We start from the raw sequence: 21,058 nt of genomic DNA on the forward strand, positions 1-21,058 counted from the left end.
GAAAGAAATTGGGAAAAAGCTGGTTAAATCATAGTAATCAAACTTAACCGGGTTGGTTGAGACACAGAAACCTAGCTCGAGTCACCTTTATTTTGTAAACTAGAATAGATGTTGATTTGGTCAAATCCGAGCTCAAATATGAGCAACCCGCTGAAGCTGAAAGAGTTGATTCTCAAATTAACCTAAGTCGGGTTTGATAACTATAGGTAAAATCCCAGTACCGCATGCAAGAATCCCCTCTCTCTTGCCCTCCCTTGTAAGCTACCAGCTGGTCCATGAATTCCATTTTATCTGGCAGATACGTTGAATTATCTACATTATTGTCAAGAACAAAAAATAAATGAACCTCTTATCTATATATATGTTTGGGGTTGATCTTCTACAATCCGTAAACCACCACGCTCATTGAGGTAGAATCTGTTTTTTTCTTGGACAAGAATCAAGAACAAAAGTTTTTGCTGCTGCAGGTTGAGCTCCATAGCAAGTGATAGGGCTTCTTTCAGCAGCAGATTAAATGTAATAAAGCCCACTAGTAATAGTATGCTTCTGGGTTTCTTCTTTTTGTCCTAACAATGATACTGTTAATTAACACATTCCACTGCATGTGATATTCTTCTTGTAATGCTCATTTGGACTAATCATTTTTAGTACCAGTGCCTTAGACTTGCATATTCCTTCTGATAATGCGCCTGCCAAATCCATGTCCCCTCTTTTTCATAGTTATCAAACCATACTATTATGTTGCCATTAACCATGATTATAGTTTGTTAAACTTGATTAGGGATTTATAAATTTTAAATTATTAAATCATGAGATTAATCTAGGTTTATTATTTTTATCTAAAATGATGTTGTTTTATGTTTTTTTAAAATTAAAAACCAAGTTATAATTTTATTTAAAAACACGAAATAATCTTACTGAAAAAACTTTACATTAAACTTATCTTTTTAACTTTTTTTCAAATATAAACACAAGAAAACATAGCCAGTCTAATTCGGTTTAGAGCTGGATTGTTCAACCTAATTTTATTGTTTTTATTGAAAACAATATCATTTTTTTATATAGTTTTTGAAATTGACCTGATTGAGTTTAAAACGAGTTTGACTGAGTCAATTAAATTGCGAGTTAACCTGTCGGTTCTCTTGGATCTTTTCTTATCAGTATTAAATCGATTTTAAATAAAACTCACTTGAATAAAGATTTGGATCGTGAGTTTAACAAGTTAACTTGTCGAAATAACTTAAATTAAGGATGAAGTTATAATGTTTCTAAAAATCAGCGTTTGAAAAAATAATCTTGTTGAAAAAACTAACATTAAACTCCTCTTATTATTTTTTCCTCCCAAATATAACACAAGAAAACATAGAAAATGTTTCAATGTTTTGTCTAGACAGGGAGATTTTCACATACATAAGAGGAAAACTGATCTCAAGCTTCAAGACTATGGTAGGAAAACATAGAAAATTCCCTTTTGAGGTGTTACTATGTGATGGATAGATGCATGATTGTTAGCTTTTATTTGCAGACAAAAGCTATGCCCTTTCCCGAACAAACTTTGTGTCAATTCAACAGATAAGATAGCCTTCATTTGCTGCACAACAATTTGTCAAGCAACTTAATTTGTCAATGAAATGGACTTCATTGTTATAAAGTTATTATCATTGAAGCCAGCATATTAATTAAGACACATACTAAACCTAATAATGGCAAGTGAGGGTAGAACATTGATACAATAATATGATAGAACAATATCATTCTTTAATATTATGTGGAATCGGGTGTCTTAATTTCTTAGGTCACAAAACTGTTGAAAATGGAAACTATGATGTTGGAATGAGGAAGATGAACCTGGAAACTGTAGAACACGAGGAACCTTAAAAAACATGCTTGCTTGAATATACGCGTGTCGTGGGACAATTTTGTTGATTTCATGGAGGCTGTCATATAGCACACATGGTTCACTGTTCAAAACAGATCAAGCTAAATTAAGTATACCTTGTTGAGTTACTGGCTGAGATAAAGATGATTTTATTCATTGAAGTTGAATAGCAGAAGGCACAAACGTGGAGAGATACAGCGAGTAGATGACAATTGTTAGACACTCAGTACACAAGATGCAATTAGATATTAATTCCCAAGCTACTTGCTTTCTTTTGATCAGACCTCTCATTCTGTACTCTAGTCCATGCGAACACCATCATTTTGCAACTTGGGTTGTTGCATTTCATTATCCTCCCTTCCTCAAATATTCTTAATCTTTGTGTATCTTGAAATAAAACAGTTATTAAACCCGGTTTAATACGGTCATTAATGCGGTAACCTATTGATTAGTTTAGTTCATTGATACCCTTGCAAATCCATAACTCACCCTCTCAACCAGTAAGTCATCCTTATGGATTAGTTTGGTTCATTGATACCATCCTTATGGATTAGTTTGGTTCATTGATACCCTTGCAAATCAAGAGGGTTTAGAATTGAGTTCAAGTTATAGTCTGAGCAGGGAGGGGGGATTTACAGGATTAATTTAGCGCAGAGGACCTGCCTGGAGATCATGCATCTTTGAGTATCTTATAAATATTTTTTCAAGCCACCAGCCACCAGATCGAGTTTGGTTATGAAACCTAATCTAGCTTGACAGGTCAACATGAAATCAGCAACATCACGTATGAGGGAGTTCCAAATATCCCACAGGCCCACCACTTCAAATCTGTCCTGAGATACTGGAAAGCTAACTCATCATGCAATCATTCATCTGTTGTGATCAGAACAAAAAACCTGCAACTTACAATTCATCCAGGAACAAGTAAGATTTGTTTCAGGAGTATCCGCGGCCCTAGATAAGCAGAATAGGCTGGAAAGAACTTCGCTTTGGAGTGAAATTTTTAGGATCCATAAATAGATATAGTGGGATGTATGAGGAAAAAAATGTAGACAATCTACTCAGCGAGTAACTTATTGAAGAAAATGAATTCGACCATGCTACCGTTTATTTATACTCAACCTCAACTGAATCACTAAAATGTTGCTTATACTGCATCTAGCTGGATACATCTTGACCACAAGGATCAAAAAATCAACAATCGACACAATGTATTCACCTAAATTCGGAATGTTCATATGATTCAGGACTTTCATCAGGAGGAGATTCATACACTTCACTGTCTTCTCCTTGAACAAACTGAAGCAAGTAATGAACTCCATCTACCACATCGTACACCATCAGTCCTATCCTACCTCCAACCCAACTGCCCAAATGACTTCCAACAAGATAACCAACACGTCCAAGCCTTTCATCACCAAGAAAACCTCCAGCATAGGCACCAACCAATGTTCCACTGCCCCTGAGGAAACCTTCTGTTATGGTACCACCATAGTAAAGAGCTTCAAAAAAGTCCCATCCAGAAGAGATAACAGGACCTACGATGCGTTTTGCTTGCTGCTTCGCCAGTTTTGCAGCCTTTGTCCCTTCTTTCTGTGCTGTTTTTGCCGCATCCTGCGGAGACATTCCCTGTCCCACTGCATCAAGTAATGAACGCTCAATTGCAAGATTCCTCGCTCTCTCAACATGAGCAGATCTGATATTGTAGACATACAACTTCACACCCTCTTTCACCGCACATGCTAGGGTTCCGGAGCCCATGTCAAAGCAGTCAAAGATTGTAAACTTCCCACTCTGGGAAGAATTATCGTCCCCAACCAGTTGCCGACACTTTTCAGCTATAAAATGTTGCCGCACATAAGCATACCATGTTGTGAAAAAAATCTCAAGCCAATACATTCAGTTTTGTTAAATTCAGATGATAATTTAAGAAACCAACTTGTTCTCTACTTCCGAAGATCCAACAATCAAGCACAGAAGGATTTAGTTAAAATCTTGACATGAGAATATTGTGATAATGTGTACAGCAAAGATAAACTCGTTGGCAGGCACACACAAACACATGCAGACAATGCGAAAGAAACCCATACAAACATTTTATATATCTATTGAGTATACATATTATTCACAAAACGATGATCCTGATTCTGTCCTAAGACGTATGAGCCACTTCAACAAAACAGTATTCGCTAGATGAAAATAAGAGAGATCATTAAAACTATACGAGTTAGATTTTTCACATAAGCTACATTGCCTCCAAAACTCAGAATTTGCTATCAATTTTTAATGTGAGTGAACCGAATCTTACAAATTTAGCAAAATAACTGGAAAAAAATTTAAATCCTAAGAAACCTCAACACTTTCACATCAAGTCAGGAAATCTGACATACTTATTTACACTAATCCCAATCAAATTTCAACCAATATCAAAATTTCAATACATTTGCACACATAAGAGCTCTAATGTATTCAACAATCGAGTTACTAACTCATGAGTTTATCAGCACACAGTACTCATCAAAGATTAGATATCTTAGCTTGTTCCCAACAAACCCAGATTAGAAATGAACCCCTAAAACATAAAAGATCACAAATTTCACACACACAAAAAAAATACAAAAGCCCATTAAAGATTCACCAGCGCACAATCCAAAAACTCAATCACAACCAAAAACCAATCTTCTTGACCCTAAAAGGACTCAAACTTTGCACCTAAAACAGAGTCAAAACGAAAAGCCCACAAAGAATAACACAAAAAAAGTATAAAGAATATACCTGTGATACTAAGAGCTATGATTCCAACTATAAAGGCAAGCAATTGAACCCTCTTTTTTTGGAAATCCATAAAAACAAAACAAGTCTGGTTTCTTGTGTTTGTGTTTTAGAGAACTGTCTGTATATGTCAACAGTGATGCAAGAAAGGAATAATCTTCTACTTACGGTTCGTTCACGTTATCTATAGGAAAGGTAAAAAAAGAAGATTGTTCTTCTTCTTGCTGTTTAAGATTTTGTGCTTGTGGTTCTTGTCTCTCAGCTAAGAGAACGAAGGAGAGTGAAAATTCAAGAGACCAGGCAAACCGCACCGTTTTGCTGACTTGCTTATTAGCCTCTTTATACTATGACAGCTGTTTTTTTAAAATATCTTTTATTTAAAAATATATTAAAATAATATTTTTTAAAAAAAAAAATAATTTTAACATGACATGTCAAAATAAAATTAATATAAAGTAAGAGAATAAATTAAAAAAATTTAACCTTTTTTAAAAAACATTATGAAAACATGTTTACCTTTCTTTATTTTCTATGTTTTTTTTAAATAAATAAAATAAAAATCAAACAGTTGTCATATGTTTTTGCACGGTATCCAAAGACTTAAATAATAAATTTGAGGATTGATAATCAATTTAATCTTTTACTAAAATAAATTTATATTAATAAAAAATAGATTTTATTGCTAGTGCCCATTTACCTTCTACTTTCTAAATTGTTTCTTCTTCAAAAAATAATAAATTGATATTTTTTTATAATTTTGATATTAAAAATAAAAAAATAAAAAAAATATTATTTTAATATATTTTTAATTAAAAATCACTTTTTAAAAACAATTTATATTACATTACCAAATAAACATTATATTCTCAAAATCAAATAAAACTTTTGGTTCACGTTTAATTATTATTATGAGATAGTAAAAATAAAGATAATAAAAACAAATAAAACATATCTTATAAAAAAATCATATTTTTTTTTGGATATTTATTTTTTTTAGAAATTTTTTTTTTATTAACGTGAATGTTCGAGTCAGGTTGTGCGCATTTCGACTAATCCCATAAACTTTGAAATTAACGTTTATATAAATCTCTAGTAATATTAAAAAGATTTAGACTCATAATTATAGTTAAACTATTCTTTATAATTAATTATCGGAATAATTAACTAAGCATGGGTTTGATAATACTTTTACTAGCGTGGGTTTGATACAGGAGTAATTAATGTTATTCTTGTATGATAGTTTTATCTAATTTAATTATCGAAAAATATCAATCACTGAATTTATAAAAATTACTAACGATCAATCAAAAACTAAATACAGAAATTTAAAGCACTAAACCATCAATCAACTCAAGTGCACTTATTATTTCAATTTAAGAATACTAAAGCTTGTACTGTGGGGGGCGGCGGCGGCGGCGGCGGCAACAGCAGCAGATTGACATCAATAAATACTGCGTAAGAATTAATGGGGGCTATTCCCCTAAAAGCAAAAGGGCAGGAAAACAGGCAGACAGCACTTTGTAAGTAATAACGATCGATGCTCGTCGTCAGCCCAGAAGGCTACAACAACAAAGGGGTATTTTCAGCCTCTTCTCGCATTTTCCACTCCGGAACCTTTGCTTCCGGCAGTCCGCTATGCACCGGGTGTCATCGTATACTCCCACACAGGGCTTGACACAATTATCAGGCACGGCTTCTACTTCACCATCTGCACATGCATGCAAGAATATTAATTCTGAACCTTCATTACTGCTACTTTGTGCAGTTGAATAACTTCATTACTCTCGACGTGCATGGGAGTGTGTTATTGAGATTGTCCGAGAAAGAGATTCAGTCTTAATTAGTCGATGAGTAAACTGTCTCGAATATATCCTTTATTTGAACAAAAAAGAAATTTGAATAAACAACTAAGAAAAACAAATACATGGCCTTGAGAGTTTAGAGAAGGATAACATACAGGTGCTAGCCATAATGATTATGAAAGCAATGGTGAGGAGGGTCAGAAAATGCTTCATATCCTCTCCTTCCTCCTCCTCCTCTCTCCTTCTTCTTCTCCTTCCCTTGATAAATTTGTTAATGTTTAAATTTACTACAGAGCAGTACTGTTATATACACACACAGTCGACGTTGAGAGGCTAATATTATATAGTTAGCGTGTTCCAGTTTTGATGGTTCCAGCCAGGTAGGTATGTAGAATCTGAAATCTCTAAAATCTCTCCTATTAACACTGTTTGGACTTGCCTTCTTTTTAGTTTTTTCCCCTTTTTGTTGATGATTTTCTTGATTTAGTTTTGAATATCTTAGAGTTTTTCTCCAAACAAGGGTATTTTAATTTTTTTTCCAATTAAAATAAGATACCTTTAAACTTATTTACCAGATTAATTAAGAGACTATGTGCAACGTACGTTAACTTAGTATTCTCATCATAATTCAATCATCTTTTATTTATTAAAAATATAATTAAAAGTTAAAAACAAATTAATTTATATAATACTTAAAAAATATATCAAAGAGGTACGTAAGACTATCTTTTGTAAAAAAAATCAAACGTAGAACCCTAGATTTATAACCAACGTTAAAATTCTTGCCACTCTTTTTTATATATATAATATAAAACTGATCTCCCTTCTGCATGTTCTTGTTACATTACCACTATCCTAAATGATTGAAAACCTATATAATAGTATATAGTAAATAATTGAAACGAAAACGTTATGAATTTAAAAATATTTTTATTAACGTGGGTATCCGGGTCAGCTTGCGTGCACATTAATTAATTTCACAGGCCTTGAAATTAACGACCATGTAAACCTCCAGTGGCTATCATATTAGTAACTACAGGGCTCGAACCTGAAACTACAGGGGGAGCAAACTCCTTAGTTCTAAACTCTTACCACTAGGCTATCTATTAGATGGTTTTTACAACTTTTTTGATCCATGAAGTCTTTGGTTTTATAAATCAATCATTTTTATTTTTGTAATTTTTTAAGCTATATATATTTTTCTATGCAATTCAAACTATATCTTACTTAGAAAAAACATAAAAATAATATGTATTTTCACAATTAAAAATATGATATTACCGTGTAGAGAAACGAACACTTAATAATGGAGAGAGACAAGAGATGTGAAAAATGGAAAGTCTAGTAAAATTGATTAAGGGAAGTGAAAAAACATGGAAAGTCTAGTAAAATTGATTAATATCAATATTTTAATTAGTCTAAAATTTACTTGAATGAATGTTTTATTACTAAGTTAAGTGAAATAAAATATGGGAAATAGGATTAAAATTATGGGAAAAAAGATTTTAAAAAGCCCCCTTTAAAAAGAAAAAAACTGATAATTAGTTATGTATTTTATTTTTATTAGAAATTCATAGAGAATTATTTCTATTTTCAGATTAATATTTAGATTATGTTCCTTTAATGTCATGACAGATTTATATTCATTATACAAAGCGTTTTCCCATCATTTCTATTGTAGAAGCTGAACGATCCTTCTCATACTTGCCAAGCTTATCCAGAAATTAAAGATCTAATCCTTGAATAATTTTGAAAAAACGCAAGTCAGTGTAAGACTAGATGCCTGCGTTATGCCGGTGACCAAATCAAGTACCTTAAATTAAGTTCCGGGTCAGCTCCGGAAATCGAGTAACTGTTGAAGGAGCGTGTTGGGGTCTGTGTTTTGGATGTGGGTCTAGAGTCTTGACCAGTTCTGGTTTGATACAAGGTCTGTAATGGTGGTGGTGAGGTATTCATATAACGATAACGAACATGAGTTGCCTTGTGCGGCAATGCCATGCATGTTTCTCAGGAAAATGTTTCCTTGCAGGAGTCTTCCCGGGAAAATATGGACTTTGAAGCGCATTGGAGAGAGAGAGAGAGCAGAATGCTGATTGATGGCCTTACAAGATGGTTGGCAATACAGGTTCAGTGGCCTATGCTCTGGTTTTACCAAGGTGAAGCTCAAATACACGCCCGTCTCTCAACTTAACCAGCCTATGGAAATTATCAACAGAATGTGACTCCATAACCTCCTTGCACTGCTGTCAATCCTTATCCCATAGCCATATTTGATAGAAAAATGGTTGGAGAGGGGAAACGCGGATGCTACTAAACTATTTGTTCAGTGGTTTAATTAACTCGCCTCCAAAGGAAGCTACATGGAAGTTTGCTCTTGAGTTGCAGAGGAAACTCACTGATTTCAACATCAGTACAAGCTTTTTGAAAATGATGCAAGTCTACAAGGGAGGCAATTCTATTGAATACTATTGCCTGCTCGTGGCTATGTGGTGGGGCTGTGTTTAAAAAAACATTAATTTTTAGATTTTTTAAATTATTTTAATATATTGATATTAAAAATATATATTTTTTAAATTATTATTATAATATATTAAAAAAAAAACAAATTTAAAAAATATCTCACCACAATTCCAAACGTTACCGTATCGCATTGCAAGCAGAGTTAGTCGTGGCTGGCAAAAACAGAGGCAAATTGTTTAGTCAATTAGCCAACTCTACACGTTTCATAGGGAAGGGAAGGGAAGGGAAGCCGCGCGAACAAACAGGCTCAATCTTCTCATCGGTCGGTAACTTGTAGTCAATTATCGAACTCGAAAGAAACCAATTCCTTGTGGAGTTTGGATACATAATTAAGCCTAGCTTGTCCTATTCAGTTCGGATTTACATTACCTTTAGTCGGTTCAGCCTTTATAAAAGAAGGCAGAGTGACAGAGTCTACATGTGAGCTGATATTAATGGTGAATAGAAAGAAAAACATGACAAAGGGGAGAAGAAAAACTAGTCGTCATGAGTTTTTCAAGTACTTTCCCAAAGATTTATTGACAGAAGTTCTTGCTCGCGTGGCCTCTGCATCGATTTCAGATCTCTTCACAGCTAAATTAAGCTGCAAAGAGTTTCTTGAAGCAGCATCAGAGAACTATATTTTTGAACACATCACAATCGAGAAACTCCCAGTTATTCCTTGGAGGATTAGCCACGGTGCCTCCTCTTTCTTGGCCCGTTGCAAGGAGAATGGGAACCCTGAAGCTTTATTTAGACAAGGGATGGTCGAGTTCTTTAGTTCCAACAAACCAGAATCAGGATTCCAACACTTGAAGAACGCGGCCAGAAAAGGGCACGTAGAAGCAATATACACATGCGGCGTCATCCTTGTATGCCATGGCGGGCAATTTAAACAAGAGGGTATAGAACTGCTTTCTTCTCTGAAGAACTACAAATCAAGACACCGCACAATTAAAGAGTGTAGAGACAAAATAAAAGAGATTCTTCAAAGCATGTGGATTGACAGAAGGGAAGCCGGTATTGGACCAGAAGAACCCAAGAGCCATGGAAGAACCTGCAACTGTAGCAAATTTAACAAGAGAGGATGGATTGATGAGGAAGAGTATACCACTTGTGATTATTGCGTATGGGATCATGAAGCAACTCTGTTTTGTAAAATTCTAAGGGCTAGAGGCTTTGGAATATCATAATCATTGTATTCATCGCTAATCCTATCTAGGAATTTTCCCCAGAAACACCGCAGTATTTGGCGCTGCTAGTCTATATCTATATATAATAGCACAAGTATTGTTTTTTTTTATAAAAAAAATCAATTGAAAATCTGTACTGTAAGTTTAAGTTTACAAGATATATTGAATTGGTAGGAAGAACTAGGGAAAAAGGGAAGGAAATTGTCTCAATGACATATCATTCATTATCAAAGCCCCTTTAATTATTTTAAAGTTCGTTGATATATTGTAAAATTATATAACCAAACATGTTTCTATCTATTACGACTCCGTGGAATATTAACCAAATACAATACATGTTTTCCAAAATCCTCTTGACAAAAACTAACAAGGAGGACAATATTAGTACTTGAACCAAAATAATAGGACCAAACTGCTCACATATAAATATAACTCAAGAAACACACACAACTTAAAAAGGGTTTATGCAGGGCTTTGCTTGCTACAATCATCTAGCACTTTCTCCTCCGTCTCCTCCAATGGAGACTCAAAACTGACAACAATAAACCCAAAATTTCCCAATTCTGCCCTTCCCTTTCTTCAACATCTCCACATCAAAAAACAATGCTAAAACTCCTCTCTTCCACTTCTCGCCAAATTCACACCCACTTTACATCCCCATGTCTCCGGGTCGCCACCGAGTCACAACCGAGCTCCTTTCTGAAGTCTCTGAGTTTACTCACTGGGTTGTCTCAGAGGGGCCATAAAAGTCCCAGTTTTTATCAAAGGGCCTTCTTTTGTTCTGATTCTTCTTCCGGAGATGGCGGCGATGGAGGTGGAATTGTTGAGGTGGAGGTAAGAAGTGGTGCCAGCGAGACGGAGGCTGAAGGTGGAGCTGCGGATGCCAGTAATTCCTCGGCTATTGTGCCTACTAGTCCTAGACCAGAGGATTATTTAACGGTTGGTTCAATAAAGTTCTTAAACTTTTTTATTTTTATTTTGGGGGGCTTTGGGTATTGTTTGGATGCTGAAAAGGTGTGGGGAAGTTAGAGAAAGTGAAGGAAAATGGTGGGTTTTATGTGTTATTTAGGGTTTTAGAGTTGAGTTTAGTTTTCTTAGGAAGTGACTGAAATTGGTTTTCTGTTTTGTTAACAATTAGTAGAATTTGATTATGATAACGTTGTTTTGCATTTTGAGGTTTATAATCGTGCATTGGTTTGCCAAAGGTACTCTTTTATGGCATTTCTGATATGATTATGTGATTGTTTATAGTTTTTGAAGAAGAGAATACAATAGGGTGGATAGGAGTAAGCTCTACTTGTCGAATTGCGCTGGTGTCATGGAAACTGTTTCGGCTTGTTAGAGATGGAAGTTTTATTAGTTTGGTAATGAAATGGAGTCTAAACATGAGGTTTTGAGTGTTTTTCCTTGGGTAATAGGATTGGTTTATGAATTGTCATTTCAATATAAATGGAGTGTGAGTTTTTTAGTTTAGGAAGTGACAAACGGTTTTTTGATTTGTGTGGTTGATGAGAAGTGGCATTTGCATTATGATTCTGCTGTTTAGTATTTTGAGGTTTATAATTGTGCATTGGTTTGCTATTGTTAGTTTCTATTTTGGCATTTATGGTGTGATTTTGTAATTGTTAGCGAATATGGGCATTGCAGAAGGGATAGAATATGAATTTAAAAAACTGTTAACGGGATGTTCAAATGGCAATGAAAATGAATGGGCAAGTAGGCTCACAGGCGAATCAGCAAGACCAGCTAGATTAGTAGTGGAAAGGGCTGCTTACATGGATGGATCTATTACCGTGGGTCTTCTCCTACCCGTATTGGATAGAACATGTTCAGTTTACTACTCTCGATTTCACAGCTACCCTCATGGTAGTGCCCAGTTGAATCTCTTAATAACAGCATTATTCAAATCCTCAACAAGCATCTTGCGCTCCTTATCTTAGAAGTCTTTATTTATTCAGACACCTGCTGAAAGATAGATAACCCTGAGACTATCAGGAATTATTGGATGAAAAATTAGATGATAGAAATTTGAGCTTAAGGAGAGGATATACTAGGGTGGATAGCATTAAGATATATTTGTTGAATTACATTGATGTTATAGAAATTGTTTAGTCTTGTTAGAGAGGGAAGGTTTATTAGTTTGGTAATGAATTCAAGTCTAGAGACAGATTCAGTCTATAGTGCCAAAATTTTTATCGAGACTAGGCAGTTTTGAAGGATTAAATAGTAAAACGCATGAAATGGATGCTCTCTTCTGCTATATCTCAAATGTTGCAATTTATTGATCCGAAGAACTTTTTTTTTCCTGAATGTGATTCATATTTCTATTATTACATAGTGGTAATTTTGTGAATGTTTTGAGACTGATTTTGGTTCCGTTTGCATTTGAGTTGACCTTTACTTATTTTTCTTTTGGCAGGTGCTGGCGTTGCCATTGCCACATAGACCTCTTTTTCCTGGTTTCTACATGCCAATTTATGTGAAGGTATAGCATGTTTCTTTATGCTTTTAGATTTTTCCTGACATTTTGGGAGTCTGTTAACCATGCAAGTAACAGAAAAGAGTAAAAAAGGGCTAGTTCTTACCCTGTTTTTTCACATCATTTTTGCTAATATCTCCATCATAGGATACCATTGTGCGTGTTGATCTGTTGGATTTTTTGAAATCAAACTTTGAACTTCCAATTTACAGTTAGCTCTTACCATTGCTCTAAATTTTTGCGCAGGATCCTAAATTATTGGCAGCTTTACAAGAAAGCAGAAAAAGGCAAGCACCATATTGTGGAGCTTTTCTTCTTAAAGACGAGCCAGACACTGATCCCAGTGTTGTAACTGGATCTGAATCAGACAAAAATATATATGATCTTAAGGGAAAGGATCTGTATAATCGTCTTCATGAAGTTGGCACACTTGCTCAGGTGTCTAATTTTGTTGAATTTTTCAATTGTGTTTTTTAGCATTGCCACAAAGAATGGCTACTTCATAATAAATGAAACTATAAGAAGTTTTACTAGTGTCGTTGTCATTTAATCCTTAACATGCTATTCCAGATCACAACTATTCAAGGTGACCAGGTTATCCTTATTGGTCATAGGCGACTTCGGATAACTGAGATGGTGAGTGTGGATGAACTTGTCATTTTATTTTCATGTAAGCTTTCAAAAAGCATTACATTGTTCTTTTCTTTTATCCCATTAATTGCAAAGTTCTCTATGTTGACATATTATTGGCTGTTGTACAGGTCAGTGAGAATCCTTTAACTGTTAAAGTTGATCATCTCAAGGTATTGAATTTTCTAAATTTTATGACTGAATGTAAAGTAATATTAAAGGTTCACACATGCAAATGATACTCATGCACCTTCCCATCCATTCTCTTGCTTTTCTTGTTGTTCAGGACAAACCATATAACAAGGATGATGATGTTATAAAGGCAACATCTTTCGAGGTTATATCAACCTTGAGAGATGTTCTGAAGACAAGTTCACTTTGGAGAGATCATGTTCAAACATATACACAGGTTTCTTCTCTCTCAAGATTTTCTGTGAAATCACTTTTCTGTGCAAATTTTGCTGTGATAGTTTTACTGGACTCTAGGAATGCTTGTTTTTATCTGAACACTTTGCAATTCTTGCACAAGGGAGCCTTCCTGCAATTACATTGGTTTATCATTTCTTATATTTATTACTATGTGATGATCCTATAGCTGGTTCTCCAACCTAAGTTACCTTTCAAGTTTTAGTTTTTGCTGCTTTCGGAAATGCAAACCTACGCTTCTATGCAATCTTTGATACTGATTTGTGGTGGAGGAAGAGAGAAGTGAAACAGAAAGCATGTCAAAGTAACTTGGTTTCCACTAGAGTATGTTTTCCTTTTGAATCACACAGTAGAGTTAAAACCAAAAGGGGGTTCTATACAATTATTTGTGCTGGTTGGTCACTGTTTCCCGCATGTGGTCAATTTGCAGTGTATTAATGATTGTAATTCAGCACAACCTGAAGTCGAGTTCCATATAGAAAATGTTGAGATGATTATTGATTGGATCAATTGGCTTTTCAAGTTTTCTTACAATAGCTTCTCATTTTTCTTTCAATTTTTGCAGCATGTAGGTGACTTTAATTTTCCTAGGCTAGCAGATTTTGGGGCTGCAATATCAGGCGCGAACAAGTTGCAGTGCCAAGAAGTGCTTGAAGAGCTGGATGTAAGTATCAGTAGAAATATAATCTGGTGAAGCTCCTTTTGTCACTTGCAATTCTCGTGATGTTTAATTCTTTTAGTACATGAAATCTCTAAGACAAAATGGAACAGTGAAAGTGGAATTCAGTTGACAAAAACTTCATATGGTATCGATTCCTTTTAGCTTTTGAAAACTTTCTTCTTCTCCTTTTTTTTGTGCTTACGAAGATATTAAGATGTGCCTTAGTTTATTAGTTTGTATTACATTAAATCATCAACTCTAAGAAGTGTTGAAAAATATTCAAACGAGATTTCCTAGAATTATCTTGACTATTATTAATGAAAAATCTATACCCTATTCATTGATCAATCAAATTTTTTATTCATAGGCGTGCATCCTGTTTTTGTGTTTTAACAGAGGATTCACTGGCAATTTACAATAAGGTATACTTTTCAGATTGTTCATGGTAGATTTTGTAATCACTGTCTGGATTCTTTTCTTAAAGGGTAAATAACATTATAGAAAACAGTGGAGTTTACTTTTCAACAAAAAGTTCAAAACAATGCTGTTTTGGTAGTAGTTATAGGAGCACTGTTGAAATTACAGAAATTTAAGCTAAATACTTGCTGCAATTCAAGAGCTAAGTTTTGACATGTGATTTACTTTGAAATATTTTATGCCAGCATTTCTTTGGTGTAACATGTGGATCTTCAAATCCTTTTTCTGCCTAGTGCCCGTAGAAAGTGCACTTCATATTGCTTACATCAGGATATCTTGTGCATTCTGCTGTAGGTGTATAAACGTTTGAAACTCACACTAGAGTTGGTGAAAAAAGAAATGGAAATCAGCAAGATCCAGGTACTCTCCATTAATCATATTTCTACAACTTTATGTATTGAAATTCATTGTTTTGACTCTCATTCATTAACTTTCCGGAGTTGCATTTAGGAATCAATTGCAAAAGCAATTGAAGAGAAGATAAGTGGTGAGCAGCGGCGCTATTTGTTGAATGAACAACTTAAAGCCATAAAGAAGGTATATGGTCCACTTACATGTTTATTATCTAGAATACCTTATTGTTGTAGATATTTGTTCATCATCATTAATATGTTAGCGACTAATACAACCAGGAAATGGATTTAAGAAAGTTGCATTTATTTACTTTAGACTTAACTGGCACATAACTTGCCTCATTGCAGGAACTGGGATTGGAAACAGATGACAAAACAGCACTTTCTGGTTAGTTATGCTCTGATTACCTGTTGTTAGAATTGCATGACTGTTAGTTGTGATACACTTAAAAACCTCGCAAGTTTTTAAATTCTGAGAAGCTTAAGTTTAGCCAGAACATGGATGTATAGATTACATTGTGTGGCTGTATTAACTCTGAAGCCCAAGGCCTGATGCCACTATTATTCGTATAATTCATAAGTTTGAATGTTTTGTTTGTTTGCTGACTGTCCTAAATGGTTATACTCAAGTTTTTATTTGTTTGTTTTAAATATTGCCCCTGGCCATTGCATTGATCTAGATAAAATCTGTTGTAGCTTTTATTTGTATTGGCATCCATTTAAATAATTTATGCTCCATTACTACAGAAAAGTTCAGGGAAAGGCTTGAACCAAACAGGGAAAAAATCCCAGAACATGTTTTGCAAGTTATAGAAGAAGAGCTCACGAAGCTGCAGCTTTTAGAGGCTAGTTCAAGTGAATTTAATGTCACTCGTAATTATTTAGATTGGTTGACTGCATTGCCTTGGGGAAATTACAGGTTTGTTTCTCATTTAGCTTGGTCCTCGTAAATTTCTCAAGGAAAAATTATATATTGCAAGGTCTATTTAATTGAGTTGTTATGGTAATTGATATGTTTGAAAAATTGTTGATTTTTTATGCTCTTATTATTGGGTGAAGCGATGAGAATTTTGATGTTCTACGGGCACAAAAGATTCTTGACGAAGATCATTATGGATTAACTGATGTTAAGGAAAGGATATTGGAATTTATAGCTGTTGGAAAACTAAGAGGAATCTCACAAGGTTGGTTTGACTTCATTGTCGTCAATCTGAATGTCTGCTAGTAAGTAGCATCAAAATGTAATTTCTCATTTCTTGCAAACACATTGCAGGAAAAATTATCTGTCTCTCTGGTCCACCTGGGGTGGGTAAAACTAGTATTGGGCGTTCAATTGCACGTGCATTAAACCGGAAGTTCTTTCGGTTTTCAGTAGGAGGCTTGTCTGATGTTGCTGAAATTAAGGTAGTTAAATATTTGTTTTTTTTTATTATTATTTTTCAGCGAGACAATGTGCAATATGCATCATAACATCACCCAGCCAGCATCCAGGGGTTCCTCTTTTTTATGAAGAACACTTTTAACTAACACAATATTACATCCAGGGGCATCGTCGAACCTATATTGGTGCAATGCCAGGAAAGATGGTGCAGTGCCTGAAAAATGTGGGAACTGCTAACCCTCTTGTTCTGATCGATGAGATTGACAAGGTAGTTTCAGTTGAAGGGTCAATTTACTTTTGGATTTGGTGTCACTGTTTTCCATTTCTTTTCCCAAATATATCTTTCGTTGCATTAATATAAGCTATATTGAGATCTGCAATGGAAATATGAATCATTCATGATGATGAATTGTTTTCCTATTGCTGAGAATGAGTTTTCTTATTTGTGGCAGTTGGGAAGAGGGCACACTGGAGATCCAGCAAGTGCTTTATTGGAGCTCCTTGACCCAGAGCAAAATGCCAATTTTCTGGACCACTACCTTGATGTTCCGATTGACGTATCAAAGGTTGGTAAATGTTGTGATTTGCAGGCACTTCGGTTTTTATCCTAGGCATATTTTCTTATATTGGATGTCTTTGTTGTAGTAGATAGTGCAGTAGCTAACAATTTTTTCATTTTTAGTTCCGTTATCTTATTTAATTGGAAAAGCTCCACTACTCAACCTTAAAAATGCTTGACATTTGTCATTTCCATGCATCTTGTATATCCATGCACCAAGGAAATAGATAATGAAAAATGATGGGAGAGTTGTGATGACTTTGGAAGTATTTATATGCTTGTTATAGGGTGGTTAGGCGTTAGTCATGCTGTGTTACAAAAATTATACTGCACTCATACACACATGGTCTCATGCCCACTCATACACACATTATCTCATGCCCAACTTTGGCATTCCTTGTGTTTTAAAGTTTTTGTGTCGGGTAGGAGTCAAGAAATTATCTTATTCTGCATTTATTCCTGTTATTGTATTTTGCAAGTTCAATTTGTGCTGTGTTATTAGGAGTTGGAACATGTCAGGTAGTGTTCTGTTTCTTTGGAATTTCCACAGCTTGTTGCTTAATCCCTTGGAAAATTTATGCAGGTTCTCTTTGTGTGCACAGCAAATGTTTTGGACACGATACCTAACCCCCTTCTGGATAGAATGGAGGTAGTTTCTATTGCTGGGTATATTACAGACGAGAAAGTGCATATTGCCAGAGATTATTTGGAGAAGGCTACACGCGAAGCATGTGGCATCAAGCCTGAGCAGGTCCCCCACCCTCTCTCTTGATGTCTGTGTGTGTGTGAATAATCTTTCTCTTGTGCAGTATTCTATCACAAAGTCATTTGCATGGTAAAATAATCATTAGATGATAGGTCATTTTCAGATGCAATTTTAGCCAACAGATGTAAGGATATTTCTTGATACCGTATTAGCAAATGTTAATTCCTGCTGCTATTAGACAATTTTGCTTAATATATCTTCTGCCTTTGAAACTTACTGTACTTCATGTTTCCAGGTTGAAGTAACTGATGCTGCTCTTCTGGCTCTGATAGAGAATTATTGCCGAGAAGCAGGAGTTCGGAATCTTCAAAAGCAAATTGAAAAGATCTATCGCAAGGTTTGTTTAATTCGTGGCTAAACTTGAAAGTTGTGACTCTGAGAAAAATTCAGTTCATAACTGTCCCTGAGGTTGCCTTTGTCATGCATTCCTTGTTCAGGGAACATCTGCAAGCAATTTTGGCATAACACATTTTAAGAATGAAATGTGTCTTGTCTGATTCTTAATTGTTTTTGTCATTGCCTGCCAGATTGCACTGCAACTTGTGCGGCAAGGAGCGATAATTGAACCTGCAGTTCCAGTGGCAGAACTAGATGCAGAAAAAGTTGAAAGTATTGAAACCTCCACAGAATCAGTAGAGGTTAGCAGTAACAAACAAAATAATGAAACCCTAGAGGAAGCTGAAATTGTGCACACAGATCAAACCCCTGAGGAAGCTGAGATTGTGCAGACGGATCCGCAACCTGACAATGTACAGAGTCCCCTTGATCAACCTACTGATTCAAAGGTATCTGAAAGATAATATACTGCTAGAGAATTTGGTGCCAGCTTTGAGGCACTGCACTTGCATTTTGAGCATGGCTAAGATGGAGTTTTATGAAGTCATGTTTGGAATGTTGTTTCTTATTTGCCTTGTGTTTTCTTCTCCTCTCCTTGTCAATTTGTTCAAATCTTGATTGTCACTTTGAAATTTGTGTTGGTTCTTTTGACAGGATACAACTGAAACTGAGAAAATTGAGGAAAGTGAAGGAACTAAGGCAGTTGATAAAGTGTTGGTTGACACATCAAACTTGGCTGATTTTGTTGGCAAACCTGTTTTCCACGCTGAACGCATCTATGATCAAACTCCAGTTGGGGTTGTGATGGGCCTTGCATGGACTGCAATGGGAGGTTCCACCTTGTATATAGAGACCACTCAGGTTGAGCAAGGAGATGGGAAAGGAGCCCTTAATCTTACTGGTCAACTTGGAGAAGTAATGAAAGAAAGTGCCCAAATTGCTCACACAGTTGCTAGAGGGATATTGCTTGTGAAAGAACCTGATAACCTCTTCTTTTCTAATACCAAGCTTCATCTTCATGTTCCTGCTGGGGCCACACCAAAAGATGGACCGAGTGCTGGTTGCACCATGATCACATCCTTTCTATCTCTTGCCATGAAGAAGCCTGTCAGAAAAGATCTAGCAATGACTGGGGAAGTTACACTAACTGGAAAAATTCTTCCCATTGGTGGGGTACGTTATATGAACCCCTTTCTCTCTTGCCATGTTTGCTATCCTTCTCTTTTTAGTGATTACTAACATATCTCTCCAAGTTTTAGGTATGTACTGTAGTGGATGTTTATCCTTGGTCATCACCTAGTTTTCTCAACTTATTGAATGGTTTTGCTTTGTGCCACTACTTGTCATATAACTGTATTTTTCTTTGTAACACATTTTTGTGCTCCAGTAAATGTGGCATTCAGATGTTTCTATGAACTCCTGAGAATTCTTGCGAATACAGAATTTTGAAAAGTGACAACTTGTATAGGCTGCGTGGCTGGACCATGAAATTTTATTTTCTTCAGTCTGTAACTGATTGAAAGCTGTATCATATTCAGTTTGTAAATCTATAAACTCATGTACTTCCCTTCTCGGGTGACAATCAGGTCAAGGAGAAAACAATAGCGGCAAGAAGAAGCGAGGTGAAGACCATCATATTCCCATCAGCAAACAGGCGAGATTTCGATGAGCTTTCACCTAATGTCAAAGAAGGCCTTGATGTCCACTTTGTAGATGACTATGGCCAGATATTCGAGTTAGCTTTGGGATATGATGAGAATGAGAAAAGGTAAACCCTTGTGCTTCTTGAACTAACAGTTTTCTGGGTCCCCAGTTGAAGTGTATGTGTACTTTGAGACCCTTACTGAGAACGAGACCCAGTTTTGTCCTACATTATTGGATTTCTCATCAGGATGGTCTCAGAACAAAGCAGAGCTGAGATTTCAGTACATGGGTGGGAGATGTCATTGTTTCATTACTTTTCAAATTAGTGTAAATTGATACCACCCATTTGTCAAAAGTATAATTCTTTTTGAGAACTGTACATTTCGATACCCACAAAAGAGCCAATAATTGACAGCTTAGTTGTGTGTTTTTCCTCCCTCCCCAGTCTCTGATACATCGACAGACATCTGTTTCCGAGAAAATTACCTTGGACAATTATTGACAGGTTGGCTAGCAACTCTTTTCATTTTCTTGTTTCCATGTAATATTATGTCTGCAGATTGTATAACATGAGAAATTCTATGAACAATTTGCCCATGCTTGTCGATGGATGCTCATCGATCTTATGTAGATCATACTAATGATGATTTCCTTAGGATTCATCAGCTGATGGTTGTGGTTGTTTTTTATTTGAGTAGTTGTTGGTCAAGTCATGTTGCCTGATATCAAACGACCTAGCCTATGGAATCAAGGAGGAAGATTACCTTTCATTGTGTAGCTCAAGGCTCAACGAGGACCATGCTTCCTGAATTCTTAGGTGAATCAAGATCAAGAAAAGCATGTTTTTCAATCATTGACTCAAATCTATTGCTGAGTGTGAAATGCATACAAAGAAGGCAGCAATATATCTTTTGCATGCCAAAGGATCTAACCATGTGCATGCGCATCATATACAAAAAAGAAAAGGAAAGGAAGTAGGTCTTTTTGATTCAAAGTAAAGGGTCCCATACCAATAATTTCTTGAAGAAAAAGGACAATTCTGTGAAGGGGTTTTTTTTTTCATTTTTCCTCCGCAAGTTCAAAATCATGCCCTAAAAATCCAAATCCAGTACAAGGTGCACACTGCCAAGCGCCACCACCTGACAGGTGCACTTATGGATCCATTCTTATGCCATTGACTGACCCTAGGTGAATCTAAACC

General features: G+C 35.5%; 3 protein-coding genes across 3 annotated transcripts; 2 read left to right on the plus strand and 1 right to left on the minus strand.

Annotated features, from left to right (window-relative positions):
• Positions 1-2,928: 2,928 nt before the first annotated feature.
• Positions 2,929-4,957, minus strand: LOC7478900 (uncharacterized). The gene is made up of 2 exons (XM_002319446.4): positions 4,655-4,957; positions 2,929-3,717 (listed from the first exon to the last, which is right to left on the minus strand). The coding sequence occupies exons 1-2, from the start codon at positions 4,722-4,724 to the stop codon at positions 3,095-3,097; spliced, it is 693 nt and encodes a 230-aa protein (XP_002319482.1). The 5' UTR covers positions 4,725-4,957; the 3' UTR covers positions 2,929-3,094.
• A 4,290-nt stretch (positions 4,958-9,247) lies between these two features.
• LOC7481698 (putative F-box protein At1g67623) lies at positions 9,248-10,331 on the plus strand. The gene has a single exon (XM_002318916.3). The coding sequence runs from the start codon at positions 9,408-9,410 to the stop codon at positions 10,143-10,145; it is 738 nt and encodes a 245-aa protein (XP_002318952.2). The 5' UTR covers positions 9,248-9,407; the 3' UTR covers positions 10,146-10,331.
• A 280-nt stretch (positions 10,332-10,611) lies between these two features.
• LOC7478901 (lon protease homolog 1, mitochondrial) lies at positions 10,612-20,522 on the plus strand. The gene is made up of 20 exons (XM_024583879.2): positions 10,612-11,084; positions 12,565-12,630; positions 12,871-13,062; positions 13,195-13,260; positions 13,386-13,427; positions 13,541-13,663; positions 14,246-14,344; positions 15,113-15,178; positions 15,269-15,355; positions 15,520-15,559; positions 15,919-16,090; positions 16,231-16,355; positions 16,445-16,575; positions 16,716-16,820; positions 17,005-17,118; positions 17,695-17,862; positions 18,113-18,214; positions 18,405-18,662; positions 18,868-19,386; positions 19,800-20,522. Exons 1-20 carry the CDS (start codon positions 10,749-10,751, stop codon positions 19,983-19,985), a joined length of 2,997 nt encoding a protein of 998 aa, XP_024439647.1. The 5' UTR covers positions 10,612-10,748; the 3' UTR covers positions 19,986-20,522.
• The last annotated feature ends 536 nt before the right edge of the window (positions 20,523-21,058 follow it).

This window comes from Populus trichocarpa, chromosome 13 (genome assembly GCF_000002775.5).
Source record: "Populus trichocarpa isolate Nisqually-1 chromosome 13, P.trichocarpa_v4.1, whole genome shotgun sequence".
NCBI classification, from domain to species: domain Eukaryota; kingdom Viridiplantae; phylum Streptophyta; class Magnoliopsida; order Malpighiales; family Salicaceae; genus Populus; species Populus trichocarpa.